At 45.4% G+C, this 26,518-nt stretch overlaps 1 protein-coding gene across 3 annotated transcripts in view; it reads right to left on the bottom strand.

Moving 5' to 3' along the window:
* Window positions 1-26,518, bottom strand: part of CBARP (CACN subunit beta associated regulatory protein) — a 42,771-nt gene that overhangs the window by 11,749 nt on the left and 4,504 nt on the right. For 2 of the 3 annotated variants that reach the window (XM_058163536.1, XM_058163537.1), the window contains exons 2-8: window positions 23,492-24,025; window positions 17,546-17,691; window positions 10,240-10,301; window positions 8,525-8,690; window positions 5,504-5,681; window positions 3,755-3,895; window positions 1,378-1,579 (exon numbers count right to left, since the gene is read on the bottom strand). In XM_058163536.1, coding sequence (XP_058019519.1) covers window positions 1,378-1,579; window positions 3,755-3,895; window positions 5,504-5,681; window positions 8,525-8,690; window positions 10,240-10,301; window positions 17,546-17,691; window positions 23,492-23,542 — 946 coding nt within the window. In that variant the 5' untranslated portion in view covers window positions 23,543-24,025. Of the gene's footprint in view, window positions 1-1,377; window positions 1,580-3,754; window positions 3,896-5,503; window positions 5,682-8,524; window positions 8,691-10,239; window positions 10,302-17,545; window positions 17,692-23,491; window positions 24,048-26,518 lie in introns of all 3 variants that reach the window. The other variant, XM_058163535.1, reaches the window with a different exon arrangement.

Genomic DNA, 26,518 nt, shown 5'->3' with positions numbered 1-26,518 from the left:
TTGCTGGGAAAAGTGGAAAGAAGAAGGAGGATCTTCTGGAGTCCTTAGTGGAGGACATGAAGGACCAGTTGGGACGGATCCTCCAGGACTGTCTAGGTCAGGGGTGTCAAACTCGATTTTATTGAGGGCCGCATCAGGGTTGCGCTTGACGTCAGGAGGCCGGAGTGGCCATGACAGGGTGAGCGTGGCCAGCTCGACATCATTCATGTCTGGGGTGCCTGTGGTGGTCCCAGCCCTTTGCCAGCAAAAACGGGTTCCCGAGCTCCATTTTCGGCTGCGACGGCATCCTGCAACCCTCTCAATGAAAATGGAGCTCGGAAGGGCCAAGCTCCATTTTCACTGGCAAAGGCACTGCAGGCCGGTCCTTCGCCGTTTCCAGTGCGGCCCTGCAGGCCAGATCTAAGCATCCCGCGGGCCGCATCCATCCCCACCAGGGGCCTTGAGTTTGACACCCATAGTCTAGGTGAATGGCCCCCAAACCTTTGGGTGCTACAGACCAGTGGTTTTTTCATTTTCCCCATTGCCTGGATCTCGCGCGGAACCGGATGGGGGCTTTGCTTGTTTGCATGACCCGGTTCCTGGTGGGCCATAGTCTGCTGCCAGTCCAGGTGTTGGAGATCGCCCCTGTTTTTAGATCACTGTTTCTCAAGCTTGGTGTTGTTTCTGCGCCCCCCGAGCCGGGCTTCCTCCCAGAAAGTGACTTGGAGCCGGGCCTCCTGCCAGAAAGTGACTTGGAAAGTGAGGGGGAAGGGCCGTCAGGACTTACCTCAGGAGCACCGGCTTCCCTGGCTCAGCTTCAGGAGCCAGAGGCAGGCCAGGTGGAAGAGATAACGAGGCCTCCGTCCCCTGACTCTTCCCCCCCCTGGCCACGCCTTCAGGCCCAGCTGATAGCAATCAGGCTTGGTTGGACCCTAGGTTTCGTAGGCAGGAGAGGAGGTAACAACAGAAGCAGGGGTGGGGCAGGCCTAGGAAGTGCTGAGTCATGGAGCCACACCCCACAGGATAGAAAGCCAGCCAGAGCTGCTGTGTCTCTTCGTAGCAGGCAAATCAACTGATTAACTAAGAGCTGAAGTTTGTTCCTGGGTGACTCATCAGCGTCGAGGGAGATAACAGAGACACTTGGCAGATGCTCGCTATTCTGCTGCCGGAGCTGATAGTGCCGGCTAATTAAGCCATCACTCGGACGGAGGCGAAGGGGGACAGAACACTTGGCAACTTGAAGATGGATGGACTTCAACTCCCAGAATTCCCCAGCCAGTGATTGCTGGCTGGGGAATTCTGGGAGTTGAAGTCCACCCATCTTCAAGTTGCCAAGTTTGAGATACACGGCATTAAATATTAGGATTCTGACTTGAGGACTCAGGGAGAGACACCCACCTCTCGTGTCCAGACTGGATGCCCTCTGGCTGGTCTCCAGTTTCCACTTCTTGATCCTGAAATAGGGACTCGCTCCTTCCAGGCTAGCGTGGCGGCGCAGGCGGGTCAGGAAATGGAGGACGGTGCCCTGGGGAGGTGCTGAGCTGGGCTCCTGTGGAGGAGCCATGGCGGTTCCTTTGGCGGCCTTGGCTGCACCGCCAGACTGTGTGAATGGAGAAGAGGAAAGGGGTTAGTTATGCCCAGCACCGTGTCCCATGCCAATACAGGCACTCCTCAACTTACGATCGCGATCGGGATCAAAATTTCCGTTACTAATTCAGCGGTCATTAAAGAGAGTTGCGCACAATTTTATGACCTTTTTGTCAGTGTAACTGTGAGGAAACTCAGGCCTCGGAGTTTTCCTTCATTGTGGGTGTTACTTGGAACCCTGACACTTCTCTCGCCACGGTTGTTAAGGAAATCACCGCCGTCGTTCAGCGAATACAGCTTCACCCGCCGACTTCGCTCGTCGGAAGCCGTCCGGGAACGGTTACCAATGGTGATCGCATGACCCCGGATTTACCGTCATAAAAACATGCCAGTGGACTGGTGAATTTGACAACCTTTCTCGTCATGGTTGTTAAGTGAATCGCGACAGTCGTTAAGTGAGTACCGCGGCTGTTAAGTGAATCTGGCTTGCCCGTTGACTTTGCTGGTCAGAAGGTCGCAAAAAGTGACCTCCAGGATATTGCAACCGTCCTAAATAAATGCCAGTTGCGAAGCAAAGTCTGATTTTTTTAATTTTTTTTTTTTAGAAAATTTTTATTGGTTTTAAAAACAAACCAAAACAATGGACGTTGCTCTACATCTCTGGTTTCTAACATTTACGTCAAGTTCAAGTTACTATATCATATATTCCTCAGTCTATATACAAATTTACATATCTCCTAATTCCTTATATATCAAGCATATACTATATTACTACTACCCCTACAACTATATACATATTTAATAAACCTATTATACACTCACAAGGTTAATATATGCAATGTTAAGCAGGTTACATTTTTATCCTATTTGCCATCCATCATGCCCAATAAGAAAAATTCTGGTTTAACCTCTGTTTTGACATTAGCATCTCTTCTAACCAGCTGCAAAGTCTGAATTTTGATTGATTGTGATCGCGGGAATGCTAAAACGATCATAAGCGTGCAAAACGTCCTTAAGTCACTTTTTTCTTCAGTAGTCTAACTTCATTAGTCACTACATCAGGGGTTAAGGTTAGGGTTAGGGTTAGGGTTAGGGTTAGGGTTAGGGTTAGGGAGTTGAAGTTCACAAGTCTTAAAGTTGCCAAGATTGGAGATCCCTGCATTAAACGAATCGTTGCAAGTCAAGGACCTGACTTACGCCCACAAATGGAGCCCAAAATTGATGTTGGTAAGTGAGTAATTAGTTAAGTGGGTTTTGCCGAATGTTATCTTTCTTTGCCGCAGATGTTAAATGAATCTTTGAGTCCTTGAAGAAGGGCGGTCTCGCTCGCTTTCCCCACAGCCGGGTCCCTCTTATCTCCTGCCGAACGCTGAGGAATGTCCTGGCATGCCTCCAGGCCCCAGCCCTGGCACCATGCCCAGACAGGCCGAACAAGATGAAGGGCCTGACGTGCCTCCAGCCCCCAGCCCTGGCTCCATGCCCAGGCAAACGGAGCAACTAGACCCCTCCCCCACAGCATGTGAGCCTGAGGAATGTGAATTGCCAACAGCTGGAGCCTGGAGAGATCCTCACTTCAGGAGAATTGATAGGCGGCGTCAGCAAAAGGAAGGGAGGGGCAGGCCTGGATAAGTGCTGAGTCATGGAGCCACACCCCATGGCCTATATAAAGGATCTGCTTTCTGGCATTCTCTGAGTCAGGCAAAGTCTACCTTGGATTGCTGAAGTCACTTCCTGGTCTCCTGCCTGCCTTGAGAACTTTGCTAGGACTTTGACAGAGCTGCAGAGGCACGCCTGATACGGACTTCCCCGACCCGGCCGTCAGCGGAGGAGTGGGACACGACAGCGGTATAAAAATGTAAATAATAAATAAATAAATAAATCCCTGCAGTTGTTAAATGAGTAACGTGGTTGTTAAATGAATCTGGTTTCCCCATTGACTGGGCTTTTCAGAAGGTTGCAAAAGGGGATCACGTGACCCCAGGACGAGGCAACCGTCATAAGTATGAACCAATTGCCAAGCACCTGAATTCTGATCACATCACCATGGGGATCCCGTAACGGTCATAAGTCACTTTTTCCAGCGCCGTTGTAACTGTGAACGGTCATTAAATGAACTGATATAAGTGGAGGGCTACCTGTACATGCCATTCATACGGCCCGCCTTTTGCACTGCATTAGGTTAACCTACCGCAACTCCCTCGCCTGAGTCAGATGAAACGGAGGAAGCAGCTTCAACGCTGGAGTTAAAAGTGTCCCCTGGTAGTGTGGAACTCGAACACAGGCCCCCATGGCTGGTCAGCACCGTCTTTGGCAGGGGGCTTCCGCTTGGCTGTTGAGAAGGACAAAGAGGAGGATGAGGGAGAGGAAGATGGCCAAGCATAACCCAGTAACTATCAATCCAGCTTTTCAGCCATTTGCTGGGCAAAGTGTTTGCTATCCTAACTCTCCATTGGAAACACAATAAACTTATATTAAGCGTTTTTTTTAACAGAAAGCTCCTATTGGATGCAATTATAGACACAGAAATTCCTCAACTTACAACAGTTCATTTATTGACCATTTGAAGTTACGATAGCGCTGAAAAATGTGACTTTCACATTTACAATCATCGCAGCATCCGCAGGGTCTATTTGATCAAAATTGGGATGCTTGGCAGCTGACTCGTATTTATGACAATTGCAGTGTGTTGAGGGGTGGTGGTCATGTGATCCCCTTTTGTGACCTTCCGACAAACAAAGTCAATGGGGAACTTCACAACAATGTTGCTAACTTAACTTCTTCAGTGATTCACTCAACAACTGTGGCAAGAAAGGTCATAAAACGGGACAAAATGTCTCACTTAGCAACAAAAATTTGGGGCTCCATTGTCGTAAGTCAAGGAATATATATATATTTGTTTTCTGAGGTTTTCGCGGGTGTTTGTATGTAGGTCTTTGGTTATTTGGGTTTTCTCCCGTGTAAAATTGGAAGTGTCTTGGCGAAGTTTCGACGAAGTCTCATTCGTCATCTTCAGGCTGGTGTTTACTGCTTCATGCTTCTAGGAGCAATGTGTGATCGAAGTTAAAAGGAAGAAACAGTTGCGATCACACATTGCTCCTAGAAGCATGAAGCAGTAAACACCAGCCTGAAGATGACGAATGAGACTTCGTCGAAACGTCGCCAAGACACTTCCAATTTTACGTGGGAGAAATATATACATATATGTAAATATGTATGTATGTACCGGTATGTATGTACCAATATGTATGTATATATTATGTATGTATATATAAATGTGTATATATAAGTGTGTATATGTATGTATGTGTGTGTGTGTGTGTGTAGATATATATATATATATATATATATATATATATATATATATATGTTTTCTGAGGTTTTCACGGGTGTTTGTATGTAGGTCTTTGGTTGTTCGGGTTTTCTCCCGTGTAAAATTGGAAGTGTCTTGGCGACGTTTCGACGAAGTCTCATTCGTCATCTTCAGGCTTCAGCTTCATGCTTCTGGGAGCAACTTCACACATATATATGTATATATGTATAACAGTGGTCATACAAAAGGTATGTTTAGTCGAGTTAATGAAAGACCAAGCAACTCCACTGGTGAAACATACTTATTTTGTTAAGTATGTTGCACCCGTATGTGTTAAATCTTGGCTACCTTTACTGTGGCTTCACATAGTGTGCAAATCCAGGCCATTTGCGCACGTCCTTCTGCGCACATGCTTTGATCGCTTGCGCTCCTTCCGCACATGCGCCCGGCCCCAAAAATATGCCTAAATAAGATGGCATAGAACCAGAGCGGGAGGGCGGATCCACCCGCAATTTCTGCTACCGGTTTGGGCAAACCGGTCTGAACCGAATACCACTTCTGCTCCTACTGATCCCTTCCAACCAGATCCGGTTCCACCCCCATACCCTGGAGGGATGAGGCGCTCACTTGAAAGATGGCAAGGCTCGGCTTGGCAGGTGGGAGGCGGGGAGTCATCATGACGCTGTTCTCGTTGGCTTCACACTCGTGAATGGTGACGATTTTAAGGGCAGCCGAGGGTGGCAGAGGCAGATGGCTGAGACGGGCGTTCTTCAAATGATGGAAATCACCCTCGGTCAGAGTGTACCTAACGGGAAAAGCAGAAAAAAAAAACCCCACAATGAAGCAGAAAGCCCGAAGTCATCTTAAACACATCCCATATGTTGCTTCCGGAGAAAAAGAAGAGTATAGGCAGTCCTTGACTTACGACCACGATTGATCTAAATTTCCATTGCTAAGAAAGACAGCTGTGAAGTGAGCTTTGCCCCATTTTACGACTTTTTTTGCCAGAGTTGTTAAGCGAATCGCTGCAGTTGTTAAGTGACTCAAGTGGTCATTAAGCGAATCTGGCCTTCCCCGTTGGAAGCTATCTGGGTGTCAACTCGCAAAGCATCTGTGGCCTGCGGGGGAATGGGGAAATGGCACACAGCAGCCAAAGACAGATGCCTGTTCCATCTCTCTCAAGGCTGTATCCCAGGGTTACCTACAGCAGCCGGAGGGGAGTGACCTCTACAACCCGTTCCGTTGGCGAATGTGATTGATGACACACCCTGGGGAGAAGGGGGAAAGAGGGTCATAATTGGGGCCTAAGTTACGTAGGGTCAGAGCTGGCTTCACTTGCGAATGTGCGGACATGAAGCTCCTAATAAATAATTGGATTTCTTTTGAAGCTTGGCTCTCACATGACCTCAGGACATGGCAACTGTCACAAACACACGCCAGTTGCCAAGAGACTGCATTTTGATCACGCGATCATCTGGGGATACTGCAATGGTCATAAGTGTGAAAAATGTTTATAAGTCACATTTTCAATGTGTTGCAACTGTCTTTTGAGACAGAAGCTCATTGGCTGATTTTGTGCCAGTCCCTCCCTCTCACTCCAAGAGCCAATCAGGTATAGTTAGGAAGGTGTTGGCCTAGGAGTGGGAAGAGCCTAGTTCTCGTCCCTCCTTAGACAGAAGTTCATTGGCTGACTTGGGCCAATCTCTCCCTCTCAGTTCAAAAGCCAATCAGATATAGATCCGGGAGATCGGTTTCTAGTCCCCCTATCAGCCACAGAAACTCTCCCTTTCTCCTAGCTCAACCTTATAGTTCGTTCTTGGTGAAAATAATGAAAAAACGAGATCAGAGTTTTTGAGGAAGAACTGGGATATAAACCCACTTCTACTGCTGCTGTTAGCAATATTACTACTACTTATCACTTACTACTGTAGTACTTACTACAGTACTACTACCGGTAGTAATAATGCTATTTCTCAAAAGTAACAGGAGACTTTTTTCAGACCCAAGCAAAAGAGAGCTGAATATCCAGCCCACTTCCTCAGTGGAAGTCTCCAAACACTACAACAATCCTAGACTGCACCAATACAAGGATAGTAGTATCAAGATAATGTGAAGTGTTAGTACTGCTTTTAATTCTTTGGTTAGACGCACTTGGAATATTGCGTCCAACTTTGGTCACCACAATACGAAAAAGATGTTGAGACTCTAGAAAGAGCAAACAGGGGTGATTAGGAGACTAGAGGCTAAACCATATGAAAAACAGCTGCAGGAATTGGATATGTTTATAATAATAATAATAATAATAACAGAGTTGGAAGGGACCTTGGAGGCCTTCTAGTCCAACCCCCTGCCCAGGCAGGAGACCCTACACTATTTCAGACAAATGGTTATCCAACATCATCTTAAAAACTTCCTCTGTTGGAGCATTCACAACTTCTGCAGGCAAGTCGTTCCACTGATTAATTGTTCTCACTGTCAGGAAATTTCTCCTTAGTTCTAAGTTGCTTCTCTCCTTGATTAGTTTCCACCCATTGTCCTGCCTTCAGGTGCTTTGGAGAATAGCTTGACTCCTTCTTCTTTGTGGCAACCCCTGAGATATTGGAACACTGCTATCATGTCTCCCCTAGTCCTTCTTTTCATTAAGACATACCCAGTTCCTGCAACCGTTCTTCATATGTTTTAGCCTCCAAGTCCCCTAATCATCTTAGTTGCTCTTCTCTGCACTCTTTCTAGAGTCTCAGCATCTTTTTTACATCGTGGTGACCAAAACTGAATGCAATATTCCAAGTGTGGCCTTACCAAGGCCTTATAAAGTGGTATTAACACTTCACGTAATCTTAATTCTATCCCTCTGTTGATGCAGCCCAGAACTGTGTTGGCTTTTTTGGCAACACATGTCTAGTTTAACAAAAATAAAGACTAGGGGTGACAGGGTAGCAGCCTTCCAATATTTGAGGCAGTGGTTGGATTCAGCTGGTTCTGTCCAGTTTGGGCGAACCAGTACAGGTAACTGCGGGAGGCTCCGCCCACCCACCTGGACGTAATGCATGAGCAAAGAGCCTGTGCGAAAGGCCATGTGCATGCAGAGAGCGTAGTGAGTACCGGTTTGCGCTCACATTGCGAAACGGTAGGGAAGGTTAAGTGAATCCCACATTTGAGGAGCTGCCCGAAAGAAGATGGGGGTCAGCCTATTTTCTAAAGCACCTGAAAGCAACGGATGGAAACTTATCAAAGAGAAAACCAACCTGGAACTAAGGAGAAATTAATCTAAAAGTTATGGGGTGTTCCATCACTGGAGATTTTTAAGAAGAAATTTGGACAATCATTTGTCTGAAATGATATAGGGTCTCCTGCCCGGGCAGGAAGTCAGACTAGTCCAGAGGTCTGCAAACTTGGCTCTTTTAAGACTTGTGGACTTCAACTCCCAGAGTTCCTCAGCCAGCTTTGCTGGCTGAGGAATTCTGGGAGTTGAAGTCCACAAGTCTTCAAAGAGCCAAGTTTGCAGACCCCTGGACTAGAAGACCTTCCAACTCTGCTATTCTGTTATTCAGATCCACCACCCCAGCTCCCCTCATCCCACCCTCCAGATGTGGAACCTCCAACTCCCAGCGCAACCTCCTGGTTCCAGATCGAGCCCTCGAGACTCACCTCCTTCCCTTCTCCTGCGTTTTCTTGCTCTGCTCAAAAAGGGCAGCTTCGTTGAAAGACACCCGCCGCCCCGTGGCGCTCCCAGAAGATAGAAACCGCTCGCTCTCTGCATCTCGATAGCTGGAGCTGGACATGCATTCTGGGTCATCCACTTTGATGGTGATGTCTTAGAGGAATAGAATAGAATAGAATAGAAATTTTTTATTGGCCAAGTGTGATTGGACACACAAGGAATTTGTCTTTGGTGCATAGGCTCTCAGTGTACATAAAAGATACCTTCAACGAGGTACAACACTTACAACACTTAATAATAGTCATAGGGTACAAATTTAACACTTAATGATACAACACTTGATGATAGTCATAGGCTATAAATAAACAATCAGGAAACAATCAATATCAATCATAAGGATACAAGCAACAAAGTTACAGTCATAACTTTTGGGGGGGAAGAGTGGAGGTAATAATAATAATAATAATAATAATAATAATAATAATAATAATAATAATAATAATAATAATAATAATAATAATAATAATAATAATTTAATTTTTATACCGCCCTTCTCCCGAAGGACTCAGGGCGGTGAACAGGCAGATAAAATAATACAATATATTACAATAAAAACACTATTTAAAAAACACTATTTAAAAAAAAGGTGTGAATATGCGGTGGCAGCAGTTCGCTTCTGTCCCTAAGGACAAATACGGATAGTCCTCAATTTACGACCACAATTGAGCCCAAAATTTCCATTGCTCAGTGAGACAGTGAAGTGAATTTTGCCCCATTTTTACGACCGTTCTTGCCACAGTTGTTAAGTGAATCACTTTAGTTAAGTTAGTCACTCGGTTGTTAAGTGAATCTGGGTTCCTCACCGACTTTGCTCATCAGAAGGTCACAAAAGGGAATCACATGATCCCGGGGGACACGGCAACCATCATAAATATGAATCAGTTGTCAAGCTTCCGCATTATGATCACATAACCTTGAGAATGACGGAACAAGTTGTAAGTGTGAAACACGGTCACAGGTCACTTCTTTTCAAAGTGCCATTGTTAACTTTGAACGATCACAAAATGAAGGGTTGCAAATTGAGGATGACCTGGAAGTTCTCAAGTTACGCCAGGTTGCTTAGCAACCATGTGATTTTACAACTGATCTATCCGGGACTACTTATAAGAAGAATTCAAAGTTTCAGTGATTAGGGCCCTTCTTCTAGTCACATGACCGAATTTTGGTCGCTTGGCAACCAGGCTGCATTTCCCGGGGTCATGTGACCACCTTTTACAACGGTTTTACTGGCAATCCGCATTCATTTCCGGTTTTTATCATTTAACATCATTTAATAAGCATATTATTGGTTTTGTGACTGCTGGGGAAAAAAAGGCCATAAAACCAGGCCTGTCACATGACCGACTGATTTTATGACTCTCACAACTTATGACGGTGAAGGGCACGCTCCATTACAGCTGTAATTCGAGGACTACCTGTATGTGCCCAGAAAAGAGTTATAATTCCCTGTGGCCTCCGTTTAAAAATAAGGAATGCATCTGATACAATTGGAGTTGTTGTTGTAGTTTGCTCGCACTGTGACATTAGATTCAAACTTCGTAATTCCCCTTTGTGGGAGGTGTTGAAATAAAAACGGCTTCCACCAACAGCGATTTAAATCAGATTCCTGATATGAGCAGAGAGGGTTGGTTGCCCTCCTCACCTTGTGCCGGCTGTGAGTCATCCAGATAGGTGGTATTCGTTTTTTCTGGGTCATCGCTGGCTCTGAAAATAGGAAAAAGATGATATATCGTATTTTTCGGACTATAAGACGCACAGGAATATGAGACGCACCAAGATTTCAAAGAGGAAAACAAGAAAAAAAGAAGTTTTTTGATTCTGCGCGCACGGTTTTTGCCCTCCCCAGCCCCCCAGGAGCACTCTGCAGGCCTCCCAAGCCCTCTGGATGCCTTGTTTTTGTGAAAAACGGGCCCGTTTTTATGAGCTTTTCTCACCCCGGTTGTTAAGTAAATCACGACTGTCGTTAAGTGAGTAACATGTTTGTTAAGTGAACCTGGTTTCCCCGTTGACTATGCTGGTCAGAAAGTCTCAAAAAGGGATCATGTGACCTCTGGGACAATGCAACCGTGGTAGCTCAGGCTGTAAGAAGCCTTTTATTAAAACACAGCTGCTTGCAATTACTGCAGGTTCAAGCCCGGCCTAAGGTTGACTCAGCCTTCCATCCTTTATAAGGTAGGTAAAATGAGGACCCAGATTGTTGGGGGGGGGCAATAAAAGTTGACTTTGTAAATATACAAATAGAATGAGACTATTGCCTTACACACTGTAAGCCGCCCTGAGTCTTCGGAGAAGGGCGGGATATAAATGTAAATTAAAAAAAAAAAACATGCCAGTTGTTAAGCAAAGTCTGAATTTTGATCATGTGACCGCGGGGATGCTAAAACGGTCATATGTGTGCAAAACGTCACTTTTTTCTTTTTTTTTTTTTTTATTCAAAAAGTTTTTAAAAAAATTTTTTCCCCCTTTCCCCCCCTCCTCCCCCCTCCCTTCGCAACCCCCCTCCCCCCCCGACTTCCCGGAACGAGCACAAGGTATAGTTAAAAATAAAACAAACATATGCTAAAAATTTTCGTTGCAAGTTAATTATACCCCTACAATCATCAATTCCTAACTTCCCCCAAAAGCAATCAAAATAATACATCATAATCATTCAAAACAGTCTGATAACTCTTAGTCTGATATCTCGTTGAATATAGTCAATCCATTTTTCCATTCCTTTAAGTATCTTTCTTGCGTATTGTCTTTCAAAAGGCTGATATCTTCGCCATCTCAGCCAAATTGGCAACTTTCAATATCCATTCTTCTATTGTTGGTACTTCTTTTTCTTCCAATATTGTCCTATTAGTAATCTTGCTGCAGTTATTAGATTTAAAATCAATTTAGTCTCAATTACTGTACAATCCGTAATAATTCCCAACAAGAAAAATTACGGCAGGAACTTTATCTTCTTTTTCAAAACATTTTGTAAAATCCACCAAATTTTTATCCAAAAGGCCTTTATGTCCTTACAAGTCCACCAAATGTGAAAATATGTAGCGTCATCACAATTACATCTCCAACATTTTGCTTGCATATCTGGATACATACGATAATTTTTAGGATCTAGATGCCATCTATAAAACATTTTATAAAAATTTTCCCTCAGATTCTGTGCCTGCGTGAATTTAACATTTCTAACCCAATTTTTTCCCACATTTCCAATAATATTGGCTCCTGAAAATTTTGTGCCCACTTTATCATACAGTCCTTTACCAAGTCCCTTTCAGAATCTATTTCAAGTAACACATTATACAATCTCTTTATATGCTCCTGAGACTGATTTCTAATTTGCTTTACCAAATTTCCCTCGTTCTGCTCTATACCAATTTTCTGATCTCCCTTCCATCTAGCACGTAGTTGCTCATATTGAAACCAAGTATAATTTTTCCCTTCCTCTCTTAATACTTGCAGAGATTTTAACTGCAAATTACGGTACCTCTTTCAGTATACAAAAGATCTTTATATGTAATCATTTCCTGATTCTGTTCTATGTTTATATTTTCTATTGTATGTCTAGGAGTTGCCCATATAGGAACCTTATAATTTAGTTTATAAGAGTATTTTTCCAAACACATGAAGGGCATTTCTTAGCACATGATTTTTAAAGGCCTTATCCACTTTTTGTCATAAATTAAATATGCATGCCATCCATATAGCAAATCATAACCTTCTATATTCAAAATTCTGTCCTCTGTTAAATTAAGCCAATCACTTATTGCAGAGAGCAGCTGCTTCATAATATAATTTAAAATTAGGCATTTTAAACCTCCCTTTCCGAGAATCTTGAATTATTTTCATTTTAACCCTAGCTTTTTACCTTCCCATATAAATTTGTTAATTCCTTCTGCCATTCCTCAAGATTCTTATCTTTCTTAATTATTGGTATCATCTGAAAGAGGAATAAAAATCTAGGTAAAACATTCATTTTAATAGCAGCAATTCTCCCAGCAAAGATAATTGCAATTTTTCCAAACAATCAACTCCTTCTGAACTTTTGCCATAAAACCTCATAGTTATTCTTATACAATTTCACATTTGACGACGTAATATAAACCCTAAGTACTTAACCTTCTTTACAATTTCAAATCCTGTTACTTCCTCTAGTTTTTCTTTCTGTTGTCTGGCCATATTTTTATTATCACTTTTGTCTTTTCTGATTTACCTTAAACCCTGAGACATTCCCATATTGATCAATTATTTCCAACAAAGATTTACTAGAATTTATAGGGTTTGTTAAAGTAATCACCAAATCATCTGCAAAAGCTCTTAACTTATATTCATACTGTCTAACTCTAATTCCTCTATCTCCTTTACTTCGTATTTTATCCAATAATGGTTCTAGAGTTAAAATAAACAATAATGGTGATAAAGGACATCCCTGTCTTGTTCCTTTCGCAATCTTAAAAGGTTCTGTTAAGCTACCATTGATTATAATCTGTGCTGTTTGCTCTCCATAAATTGCCCTAATTATTCTTAAAAAACCATCTCCAAATTGCATCTTTTCTATTAATTTAAATAAAAAATCCCAATGCAATCGATCAAAAGCTTTCTCTGCATCGAGAAAAATAAATGCTGCTGGAATAAAATTTTTCTTTTCTAAGTACTCCAGTAAATTAACAATCTGCCTAACATTATTCCTCATCTGTCTCCCTTTTATAAATCCAGATTGATCATTATGAATTCTTCGCTGCAGAATCAACATTAATCTATTAGCTATTATTTTAACAAAAATCTTATAATCATTATTTAAAAGTGAGATTGGCCTATAATTCCCAGGTTTAGAACAATCCTGTTCCTCTTTTGGTATCAATGAAATAAAAGAGGTTCTCCATGAGGGGGGAATTCCCCCTCCTAGCTGTATCTGATTAAATAATTTCTTAAGTGGACCTAACATCTCATCCTGTAAATTCCTATAATAACTAACTGTGAGCCCATCCGTACCAGGAGTTTTCCCCATTTTAACTGTTTAATTACCAAAATAATTTCTTCCGAGGTTATAGGCCGATTCAGTTCATCCATTTGTTCTAAAGTTATATTTTTAACCTTATATTCCTTCAAATAATTATCAATATCCCTATTCAATATATTATCTTTAAGATATAAATTTGTATAATATTCTAAAAAAGCTTTTTTAATTTTATCCTGTTGATATCTCTCTTTGCCTTTATATTCTATTTTTTCTATAGTACGTTGTTGTTGTCTTTTCCTTAAAGTGTATGCTAACCACCTACCAGGTCTATTTGCATTACAAAAGTATTATGTTTGGCATATTGTATATTTGTTGCCACCTGATCAGCCATTATCATATTAAATTGATTCTGTAATAACTTTATTGCATCTTTAAGTTTTTGATCATGTGGATTATGTATTAATAATTGTTGTTTCTTATAAATTTCCTCTTCTAAATACCTAGCTGTCTTTGTTGCTTATTTCTCTGTCTATTATTAAGATATATTAATACACCTCTCATAAAAGCTTTACTGGAGTCCCAAACCATTTCTATCGATGTTTCATTATTCAAATTATAATCAAAAAATTCTTTCATCTGCTTTTTACATTGATTTACATTATCCTGATATCTAAACAAATTTTCATTTAATCTCCAAGTTCTTCTACCCTCTTTTCCATATTGCAATTCCATCCAAACAGGACTATGATCAGACAAACATCTTGGAAATATCTTAGTTTTCTTAACCCTAAAAAGCAAATCATTAGAAATTAAAATAAAATCAATACGTGAGAAGGATTGATGCCTATCAGAGAAAAAAGTATAGTCTCTTTCCTCCAAATTCCGCAGTCTCCATACATCTCTTAACTCAAAATCTTCTATCATATCAAAAAAGGATTTAGGCAGCTTTGCATGTGCAGGTATCTTCTTGGAAGAAATTCTCTTGTCCTTTCGTGTATCACGTCACTTTTTTCTTCAGTGCTGTTGTAACTTCATTAGTCACTAAACCAGGGGTCTCCAATCCTAACAACTTTAAGACTTGTGGACTTCAACTCCCAGAATTCCTCAGCCAGCTTTGCTGGCTGAGGAATTCTGGGAGTTGAAGTCCACAAGTCTTAAAGTTGCCAAGGTTGGAGATCCCTGCACTAAACGAATCGTTGCAAGTCAAGGACCTGACTTACGCCCACAAATGGAGCCCAAAATTTATGTTGCTAAGTGAGAAATTAGTTAAGAGGGTTTTAAACGCCCCCATTGTACGACCTTTCTTAACATCTGTGTTAAGTGAATACTTGCAGTTGTTTAATGAGTAATGTGGTTGTTAAATGAATCTGGTTTCCCCATTGACTTTGCTTGTCAGAAGGTTGCAAAAGGGGATCGCGTGACCCCCGGGACAGGGCAACCGTCATAAATACGAGTCAGCTGCCAAGCATCCAAATTTTGATCACGTGACCATGGGGATGTCAGCGTGAAATACGATCATAAATCACTTTTTTTCAGTGCCGTTTGTAACTTCGAATCGTCACTGAATGAACTGCTGTAAGTGGAGAACTATCTGTAGTTGCTGACTAAACACACCATGGGCGTTAAGTGAATCCATTGTTCACTATGGATTTTTTTTCCCCCCCCAGAAACTAGAATTGAACACTGGTTGTAAATTGCAGTCATGCGACCATTGAATGCTGCAAACAGGTATATATGAGGGCCAGTTGCCAAGCACTCAAAGTATGATCAGGTGGCTGTCAGCAGTTCAAATCCAGGTTGTAAGCAGCTTTTTTAGGTTAACTTTGAACGGTCGCTAAGTGAGCGGTCGTAAGTCAAGGACTATCTATATTTAGCACCACCCCCTTTTCATTTTTTTCCTTCAACCTGAGAGGGAGTGATTGGTCCAGCAACTCCCTCAAATTTCTATGGCTGAAGAGGGGCTAGAACCTGAGTCTCCACCCCCTTTCCCCACTGGACCTGATTGGCTCCTGAGCAGAGAGGGAGGGACTGATCTAAAATCAGCCAATGAACTGCTGTGGCTGAGTGTGGAGTAGAACCCGTCTCCTCCCTCCCTTCCCTACTAGACCTGATTGGCTCTTGGGCTCAAAGGGAGGGACAGGCCCACATTCAACCAATGTTGGTTGGTTGTAGAACCCTTAGACTTGGGTTCTAAGCCCCTGTCCTTGGGGCTCTTAATCCAGACCTTCTCCAATCAGAAACGTGGAAATAATGTTAATTTATCATGAGAGCCGGTTTGGTGTAATTAGGAAGTTGTTGGACTAGAAACCAGGGGATCTGAGTTCCAATCCTCCCTTAGGCATAGAGGTTGGTTGGGTGACTTCGGGCCAATTTCTCTCTCTTAGCTCAACCCACTTCACAGGACTGTGGTTGTGGGGAAAACAGAATATCAGAGAACTGTTCTACTCTTGAATGGCTCTCGGGCTGAGAGGGAAGGACTGATCCAAAGTCAGCCAATGAGCTTTTGCAGCTGAGAGGAAGACCTAGATCCTGTGTCTCCCCTCTCCTCGTCCAGCCTCTTCCCTGTTATATATGATTGGCTCTTGGGCTGAGGAGGGGGGTCTGGTCAGCCAATGAGCATCCATGGCTGAGTGGGGAGTAGAACCTGGGTCTCTAAAGCATTTGATTGGCTTTTGGGCTGAGATATCCAGATGCTGCCTGGAGGTGATGAAAAATGAATGAATGAATGAATGAACAGGAAGGAAGGCAGACGAAGGAAGGAAGGAAGGCAGACATAGGAAGGAAGGAAGGAAGGAAGGAAAGAAGGAAAGAAGGAAAGGAAGGCAGACTTAGGCAGGCAGGCAGGCAGGAAGGAAGACATAGGAAGGAAGGAAGGAAGGAAGACATAGGAAGGAAGGAAGGAAGGAAGGAAGGAAGGAAGGAAGGAAGGAAGGAAGGAAGGAAGGAAGACATAGGAAGGAAGGAAGGAAAGAAGGAAGGAAGGAAGGAAAGAAGGAAGGAAGGTAGACAAAGGAAGGAAGGAAGGCAGACATAGGAAGGAAAGAAGGAAGGAAGGAAGACATAGGAAGGAAGGAAGGAAGGAAGGAAGGAAGGAAGGAAGGAAGGAAGGAAGACATAGGAAGGAAGGAAGGAAAGAAGGAAGGAAGGAAGGAAAGAAGGAAGGAAGGCAGACATAGGAAAGAAAGAAGGAAGGAAGGAAGGAAGGAAGGAAGACATAGGAAAGGAGGAAGGAGGAAAGAAGGAAGGAAGGAAGGAAGGAAGGAAGGAAGGAAGGAAGGAAGGAAGGAAGGAAGGCAGACAAAGGAAGGAAGGAAGGCAGACATAGGAAGGAAAGAAGGAAGGAAGGAAGGAAGGAAGACATAGGAAGGAAAGAAGGAAGGAAGGAAGGAAGGAAAGAAGGAAAGAAGGAAGGAAGGAAGACATAGGAAGGAAGGAAGGAAGGAAGGAAGGAAGGAAGGCAGATAAAGGAAGGAAGGAAGGCAGACATAGGAAGGAAAGAAGGAAGGAAGGAAGGAAGGAAGGAAGGAAGGAAGGAAGGAAGGAAGGAAAGAAAAATGAAGGAAGGAAGGAAGGAAAGAAGGAAGGAAGGAAGGCAGACATAGGAAGGAAGGAAGGAAGGAAGGAAGGAAGGAAGGAAGGAAGGAAGGAAGGAAGGCAGACATAGGAAGGAAGGAAGGAAGGAAGGAAGGAAGGAAGGAAGGAAGGAAGGAAGGAAGGAAGGAAGGAAGGAAGGAAGGAAGGAAATTTTAATAAGTTTTAGGGCAGGATTTTTTTTCACCCTGTCCCTTCTGGCTCAGTTTGGTTGCAATTCCCAAAATTGTTAGTCAGCATGGCTGCAGATTCTTGCTGTGTTGCTCCCAATACATCAGGATGGCCCCTACACGGAGAAGGCCCCCTCCCAGCCAGTCATTTAAAAACACGATCTATATCCTACCTACCCCAAACAGACCCTCCCCGCCCCATGCCACCGGATCCCCCAGCCGTCCATTCCCAGCCATACCTGGAGTGCCTTCGGTCTGTTTCGCAGCAGCGCCGGCAGACGATCAGAATGCCAAACAGCAACACCAAAGTGCCCCCGATAAAGATAGAAAGAAGTACAAGAAGGAACACATAACCGTCCTGGGGGCTCACTTCTCCAGGCACCGTCTGAAAGAAACGGGAGGGAGGGGAAGGGGACGATGATGAACGGGGACAAGAAAAAGAGAAGCAGAAAGAAACCCATTATTGCTGTTTGTTTGTTTTTTTACTTCTCTTTGCAAAACTCATACTGTTTGTCCAAAAGTATTTTGAAGTGACTGGAAGGCTTGTAAAAGTTGTGTAACATACAGACGTTATCTTGTCCCATCCACCCCGCTCCGACGAATGAGTCAAGGAAGTCCGTAACAAACTTGGCAACGAAGCCCCTGCAGCTTGCCAAGTCCCTTCGAGGTTTATCAGGGCAGGCAGGAGCCCAAGTTGTGACTTCAGCGATAAGAGTCCGATATCAGCAAACTAGATAAGACTTTGCTTGACTCAAGGTTGGAATGCCAAAAGCAGGTCCTTTATATAGGCTGTGGGGTGTGGCTCCATGACTCAGCATTTATCCAGGCCTGCCCCACCCCTCCTTCTGCTGGCGTCGCCTCTCAGATCTCCGGAAGCGAGGGTCCACCTACGCTGAATTGTCTTCAGCTGGATCTGCTGTCAGTAATTCCAGCACCTGGCTGGCTTCCTCTGACGGCTGAGCCAAAGGAACACACGCCGTATGAGTGAGGTTTATCGGGCTTGTCCGTTCACTCCTGGAATCCTCTCTGGGAATGGGGCCAGGGCCGAGGGCTGGAGGCATGACAGGCCGTTCATCTTCATTATCAGACTCGGAGTCTGATAACAGGCCCGGTTGGAGATGGGAGGGGCCCGGCTGAGGAGAGGAGGGAGGACGAGTCACAACAGACGTCCTCGACGTACGACCACAACTGAGCCCAACATTTCTGTTGCTAAGCCGGACGTTCATTAAGTGAATTTTGCCCCATTTTGCCCTCTTTTCTTGCCACAGTGCTTAAGCGAGTCACTGCGGTTCTTAAGTTAATAACATGATTGTTAAAGGAATCTGGCTTCCCCCGTTGACTTTGCTTGTCAAGAAGGTCGCAAAAGGGGATCACATGATCCCGGGACACTGCAACGGTCATAAACATTGAGTTCAGTGGCCAAGTGTTGTTCTAAAGCAGAGGTCTCCAACCTTGGCAACTTGAAGACTTGTGGACTGCAACTCCCAGAATGCAATGCTTTGCTTTGCTTTGCTTTTTGCTTTGCTTTGCTCTGCTCTGCTCTGCTCTGCTGGCTGAGGAATTATGGGAGTTGAAGTCCACAAGTTGCCAAGGTTGGAGATCCCTGTTCTAAAGTGAAGTGTTTTAAATAAACCTTTTCTGCAACATGATACAGTCTTTGGGAATGTTGTGTCTCGTCCGATCTCACCGCAGCCGGGCCCATCTTATCTGCTTCCGAACACGGAGGAATGTCCTAGTATGCCTCCCGGCCCCAGCCCTGGCTCCATGCCCAGACAGGCTGAAGAGGAGGAAATATCTCCAGCCCCCAGCCCTGGCTCCATGCCCAGGCAAACGGAGCAACTAGACCCCTCCCCCTCCTCCACAGCATGTGAGCCTGAGGGAGGTCAATTGCCAACAGCTGCAGACTGGAGTGACCCTCGCGTCAGAAGACTTGATAGATGGAGGCAACAGAAGGAAGGGAGGGGCAGGCCTGGATAAGTGCTGAGTCATGGAGCCACACCCCATGGCCTATATAAAGGATCTGCTTTCTGGCATTCTCTGAGTCAGGCAAAGTCTAAACATATCTTGCTGAAGTCACTTTCTGGTCTCCTGCCTGCCCTGAGGACTTTGCTAGGACTTTGGCAGAGCTGCAGAGGCACGCCTGATTCGGATTTCCCTGACCCGGCCGTCAGCGGAGGAGTGGGACACGACAGGGAACTGGACTTCAGCTCCCATCATTCCTCAGCTAACATGGGGGCCGCAGAGTCACATGGAAATCTGGGGAAACTCCACACATAGGTGGCGGGTGGGGAATGAGGACTAAGATGCTTTGAAGTTTGTGGATGGGGCCAATTAGTAAAAAAAAGATATATATATGGGGGAGTATCAGATAAGATAAAAGGTAATCGCATCGATGAACGCTAGAAAGGTGGGTTACAGATTCCTTGATTTACGACAATTGTGGCCAAAATTTTCATGGCTAAGCAAGGCAGTTGTGAAGTGAGTTTTGGTCCCATTTTACGACCGATTTGCCACAGCTGCTAAGCAAAGAACTGCGGTTGTCAAGTGGATCGTGCGGTCGTTGAGCGAATCTGGCTTGTCCCATTGACTTTGCTTAAGCCAGCTGGGAAGGTTACAAATGGGGATCAGGGGACCCTGCAAATGTTAATTTATTTATTACCGTATGCCAGTTGCCAAGTGCCCAAAATTTTGAGCATGTGTCTATGGGGGAATACTGCAACGGTCACGAATGTGAAAACGAGTCGTAAGTCACTTTTTTCAGTCCCGCTATAACTTTTGAATGGTCACTAAACGAATGGCTGTAAGTCAAGGGCTATTTATGTAACTCTTTCCCCCGAAACAGCTGGTTTGCAACAGTCTAGGGTAGCATTTTTTCAACTTTGGCAATTTTAAGATGTTTGGACTTCAACTCCCAGAATTCCCAGCCAGCATGGCTGGCTGGGGAATTCTGGGAGTTGAAGTCCAAACATTGCTAAAATGGGAAAAAACACTATTTTAGGTCATACGATGTTCAAAACAGAGTCGCCCTTTGTTCAATCTCCATCCGAACAAGCATTGTTTCCGAAGCATGAAACATTTTCCTGCTTTCATTTTGGGCTCTTCCACCAAAATCCAAAGAGGAGGAGCTTTTTCTAATCCGGAAATGTTGGAAAGGAAAATATTTTGACCTCACCCTTCCCAGGTTCCAATGCCCAACTTGTGATGCTGCTAGCCAGGTTTCCAAAATCCCCAGCAGAAGCCGAGTCAAATCTTCAACTGCCAAAGGCTAAGATAAACTATTCCCCCATGTGAGCATCATCTGTTTAAGCTTGGCAATCAACTAGTCCTCAGCAGGTGCAGGAATATTGAACTAGGTAAGACACTAAACCTGGGCTCTTCCAATTTCCACTTGTGTCTCTTCTAAAACAACTTCCCAGAGAAAAAAAGACAGACTAGCTCCACCTTTAGCAGAAACCCAGATGCCTCCAGCATCTTAAATGCTCACACAACTTTCAAGTTTTTCCAGATCAAGACCTAAGTCTGCAAAAACCTAAGCAATACAGGTAATCTTCAACTTAAAAGGTAAAGGTTCCCCTCGCACATATGTGCTAGTCGTTCCCGACTCTAGGGGGCGGTGCTCATCTCCGTTTCGAAGCCGAAGAGCCAGCGCTGTCCGAAGATGTCTCTGTGGTCATGTGGCCAGCATGACTAAACGCCAAAGGCGGATGGAACACTGTTACCTTCCCACCAAAGGTGGTCCCTATTTTTCTACTTGCATTTTTTTAATGTGCTTTCGAACTGCTAGGTTGGCAGAAGCTGGGACAAGTAACGGGAGCTCACCCCGCTACGCGGCAGCACTAGGGATTCAAACCGCTGAGCTGCCGACCTTTCGATCGACAAGCTCAGCATCTTAGCCATCGCAACCCTTCTAACCCTCAACTTACGACAGTTCATTTAGTGACCAAAAGTTTTACAACAGCACTGGAAAAAAAAAAGAAAGGCGACTTCTGACCCTTTTTCACACTCGGTGATTCCCCATGGTCACGGAATCAAAATTCCGATGTAACGGACTCGGATTTATGACGGTTGCTACTGGTCTGGAATCACGCGATTCCCCCCTCCCCCCCGCTTTTGGGACCTTCTGACAAGCAAAGTCAATGGGGAAACCAGATTTGCACTTAGCCACCGTATTGAAGAATTGCAGTGATTCACTTAAAGGTGGCGAGAACGTTCGTAAAAATGGGGGCAAAGTCACTTAACAAATTTTGGGCTCGACTGCGGTCGTAAGTGGAGGACTACCTGTAACCACCCAGTGAAGTCCTTCAAAGCAGGGATCTCCAACCTTGGCAACTTTCAGACTTGTGGACTTCAACTCCCGGAGTCAGAGTCAACTCTGGGAGTTGAAGTCCCCAAGTCTTAAAGTTGCCAAGGTTGGAGACCCCTACTTCAAAATATCACAAGGGCCAAAAAGACACGGTTCTCTTCCTCCCCATTGGATAAGCTGAGGGTGGCAGTTGCCAAGAGCTAAGTGTTGGGAAAGACTAGCCCTCTCTGTGGGAGGGGAAACAGCTGACGGCTGCCGTAGGCAGCTGCCTCGTAACCAGGTTAGGCTCTCTCTCTCTCTCTGGCCTGGCCACTTGTCAGCTGCCATTGTTGGCTCAGCATTCAGAATCCCAAGACATTCCGGCGCTTCCTTTATTCGGGCAGTGCAGGGCGTGTCTCCAGACCCCTCTAACCCACGATCCTTTTTTTGAAACGGGGAGATGGTCAGAAGTGGGGGGGGGGGTGGAGGGGATGGGGCAGGATTTTCAGCGTTATTTATAAATAATAAATAATAAAAGCAAGCGTCCCGACTGTTCATGTTTTCCCCCCGCTGAGCGTCCAATCTCCAGCAAACGTCTGCTGTACAATTTGGGCATTTGTGAATGTGGGTGGGACGGGTGGGGTGGGGTGGGGTGGGTATGTGGAGAAGTAGTATTCAGCCGGTTCGGGAAAACCGGACCGAACCGGCTGAATACCATTTCTGCGCATATCCCTCCCTCCCACCCACCCACGGAAATCGCGGGTGTCCCACCCGCCTCGGCTCTATGCCGTCCTATTTAGGCACGTTTTTGAGGCCGTGCGCATGTGAGGAAGTGGCGCGCGTGAGCACAGCGAGCGCTCGTGCACACGCTCACTTTTGCAAACCGGTAGGGAAAGTTAAGTGAACACCGCCCCTGAGTATGTATGTTCTCTCCCAAACAGCTGAACAGGTTTCTTCAGCCTTGCTCTGGGACAGCTGACCCTAAGCCTTCTATCCCCCTTCCTTGCCCCCCAAATCTGCTGAATCCAGAATCATGACTTAAGGCAGCTATTGGGGTCCTTGGTCCTCTCCCACATACCTGGCTGTAGACGTTTCATGACCCAGCTAGGTAACTTCATCAGTGCTAGAAGGGAGTGGGATTTGCAGAGTGGGGGAGGAGGACTGTGGGGTGCTTGGTGCTCTCTGAGCGTCGTTGTTTTCTTGCAGACATTTTATGCACCCAACCATGTAACATCATCAGTATTAGGAGGATACAGCTCCGTGCTCAGACAGCAACAACCCTGTTCAACCCTGAGCTGCAAATATTCTCAGGCTGGTACTTAAGCCAAGTGTGGGACCACAGAGCTGTCCCCCATCCCTCCTTGGTGTCTTTTATATTCAGGCAATGAAATCTCCAATCTGGCCTGCCCAAAGATACTGGATCACAGAGATCATAATCCCCTAGTGCTCCCCTGAGCCCCCTAAATGTGATACAAGGCCAGGCCACCTCGCACCTTCCGGAAGTTTTCGACTCCCATCAACCTCCTCCAGGACAGCCAAGAACAAAAGTCAAATTGGAGAAGAGCGTCAGCGAGGGGGGGAAAAAAAACACTTGGTGCATGCTCAGAGGAGCTGCGATATTGTTTTAATGAAAGCATTTTTCCTGTGGTCTGTCACGATAAGGAAGGTGAGGAGACAAACACATGTCTGGTGTAAGCCCTCCAACATACAAGAGCACGCATTCAGACAAACACGCTCTGCCAAACTTGCTCACACTGGGCCTCTCTCATCTGCTGAGTTGGCCTCCCAACAGAACAGAAGGAATGGGGGGGGCAATGTTGGAAGAGCAGGAGAGAGCATGCGTTCCCCCCCCCCCCACAAAAGGAAACCATTCCCCACCCAGGCCTGGCCTCTGCACACTCACCGTCACTCCTTCAGTTGTCGTATTTGCCCATGAAGTAAACGCATCGCTCATTGTCTGTGGCCAGAGTAGAAGGTCTCTTCCCAGCTGGGCATATAAATCAGAACTCGTAGTTGGCTTTTTTAAAAAAAACCAACAGACTCAGGAAAATTAAGAAGAGTGGAAAACAGATGCACCGGCATCAATCAAAACTGGGCTGAAGAGAAGGAGGAGGAAGAACAACAACGACCGGACTGCAGTCTTTTTTTCCTCTTTTTTTTTCTTCTTCCTTTTTTCGTTCCCTCTCTCTCTCTCTCGCAGCTTTTATCCCTGCTTCTCGTTTGGTTCTTTCTTGCAGCTCACATGTTTGGGGGGGAAGAGAGGCACCATGGCTGGTTCGGGCTCACAGCATCTTCGCAGTCCCTCGTCTCCTGGTGGTGCCCGGAGATGGACCAGCGTCTCTCTCTCTCTCTCTCTCTCTCTCTCTCTCTGTCTGTCTCTCTCTCTCGTTCCTTTTTCTCCGTGGCTGGTTTTCTTTCCTGGCAGAACGCGATTCGGCTGGGAAAGGAGAGAGAAAGGGCTGTTGGTGGTAATGGGAGAAAGAAGGAAGAAGGTTTTGTGTCTGGTTGGTTGGTTTGAAGAGAAAGATGGAGATAAGAAGGAGGAGGAGGAGGAGGAGGAGGAGGAGGAGGAGGCGAGAAGGGAAGATCTGGGACCAAAACAGCTAGAGGTGAGGAGAGCATCCGTTTTCTCTGAGGTTTGGAGTTCTTTTTTTTTGCTCCCTTCTACTTTCTGATTCTCCTTTTCTCCCTTCCCTGCTTTGCAACAGCTACCTAGGAGCCGAAGGAAGGCATCCAAGCAGGCGTGAAGAGCCACAGAAGCCCTTCCTTCCCTCGCCTCTCCCTTTCGGCCTTCTTTTCAGATATACAGCCGGGCTGACGAACCCGGCTGAAGCTCAGCCCCTGCCACCCACTCGGCCAGCAGCCCCACAGGATGGAAATGAACTCATCCTCCTCCTCATCATCATCGCTTTTAAAAATGCAACCCCCCAAAAAAACGCCAGCAGCTCAGCGGCCTTCCAAAGCCCACACGTGGGAGGGAGGGGGGGGGTGACTCATAGGAACCCACCAGCCAAGGGAGAATGAGCAAGAGTGGACGGGGTGGGAGCCACCGCAGAGATGCCGTAGAAAGGGACATGCTAGGCTCAGCCAAGCTGCAGTGATAAGGACGGACCGGCCAGGCCTGGGTTGGGCCCCCCCCCCGAGGAGAAGGGAGAAAACGAGATTTAAAAATTAAACTAGTGCAAGGCACTGCCTGAAACAGGTGGCGGATTCTAAGCTTCCCTTCCTTTTCTCCGCTTCAAGTGTATTCTCTCTATGGTGGATGGCTAGAGCATCTCCTCCAGGCGTGGAGCCCTGCTCCCATCTTCTCTGCTGGCTAGGCATTATGGGAAATGCAGTCCAACACATCTGGTGTTGAGGAAGGGTGCTAGCATTGATTATCAGCATCTGTAAAGAGGCTTAAGCACAAAAGTGCTGCAGAGGGATTATAATTTACCCGGTCCATTTGCAACAGCAACAGGCAAATATATTTTAATACTCTCTCCTCCCCCCACACACCCCCGCAAGATTTCCCTGGGTTTGTTCGAGAAAATGCTTCCAAGCTTCCTTTGGTAAGGAAGCTAGCGGCAGCCCTTTAATTTGTTTAGCCGCCTAGGCTACAAAGGGTATATAGTTGTAGTGAATAAACACCTTTTGTATTTTGGTTTAATTTAAGAAAAGTTTCTTTGGGTAAAAATCCATCCACCAGTCCAGCTCCTGCAAATCTAGCTTAGGAAGGGAACAAAATGACTGCAGGCCACCATTGCTCGACTGTAGCGTGCTGTGCTGGTTTTAAATTGGCAAATGTAATGGTTTTCTTTTTTTAAGAAGGGTTTTTACCTTCGCTAGCGATGCATCCATGTGCAGAGTGTTATGACTTAGCAGCCCATCGTACCATCCCTACAAATTAAATAGGAACTAAAAGGTAAAGGTAAAGGTTCCCCTCGCACACACGTGCTAGTCGTTCCCGACTCTAGGGGGCGGTGCTCATCTCCGTTTCAAAGCTGAAGAGCCAGCGCTGTCCGAAGACGTCTCCGTGGTCATGTGGCTGGCATGACTCAACGCCAAAGGCGCACGGAACGCTGTTACCTTCCCACCAAAGGTGGTCCCTATTTTTTCTACTTGCATTTTTTACGTATTTTTGAACTGCTAGGTTGGCAGAAGCTGGGACAAGTCACGGGAGCTCACTTTGTTACGCGGCACTAGGGATTCGAACCGTTGAACTGCCAACCTTTTGATCGACAAGCTCAGCGACTTACCCACTAAGCCACCGCATCCCTTCTAATAGGAACTAAACTACATTAAATCCAAAAAAGCACGACTGAGCTTAGATAGCCAAGAGGAGACTTATTTAAATCCCCACCCTTCGCCTGATGGTTACAGTCTTCCCTCCGGGGGGCGGGGGGTGGGTGGGGATAACCAAAGTAGCCTGCAGAAATGTTCCTGGTTCGGATTCGGAAGACTTGGGACAGCTGGGGATGCTTTCCTCTGCTGAGCATTGGGGCGAGACTGGATGATCTCAAGCGGTCCCTCCTCATTCAGGGATTCTATGCAAGGCAACTGCCCAGAAGCTTTATTTATTAAAATGTATCTGCTTGGCACACACATACCCTCTGCCAATTCCAAATACACGGGACTTTTTGCCATTGGGCATCTGAGCATTTTTGAAAGGGATTTTTTTCAAAGGCCCAGAATGGTAGGAATCCTTTCCTCGCCAGCTCAGCCTCTTCCACAGAGGGAAGGTGAAGAACGAGCAGAAGACCTCCTTCCCCTGATGATGGAAGAATTTCACATCTCCGTGGTGATGTCCAAATGAGAAGCAGGAGACTGGTCTTCAACCCAGTGGGGAGAAACTGGGATTCTAACATCTCTGTTCCCACCGAGCCATTCGGTCTCTCTCCGGGGAAAGGTAAAAATGGCAGCGGATAGCCATGTCTCTCCGCTGCTCCAT

Source organism: Ahaetulla prasina, chromosome 1, assembly GCF_028640845.1.
Source record: "Ahaetulla prasina isolate Xishuangbanna chromosome 1, ASM2864084v1, whole genome shotgun sequence".
NCBI lineage: Eukaryota > Metazoa > Chordata > Lepidosauria > Squamata > Colubridae > Ahaetulla > Ahaetulla prasina.
The sequence above is the reverse complement of the archived record's forward strand: the minus strand, read 5'-3'. Positions and strand labels throughout refer to the sequence as shown.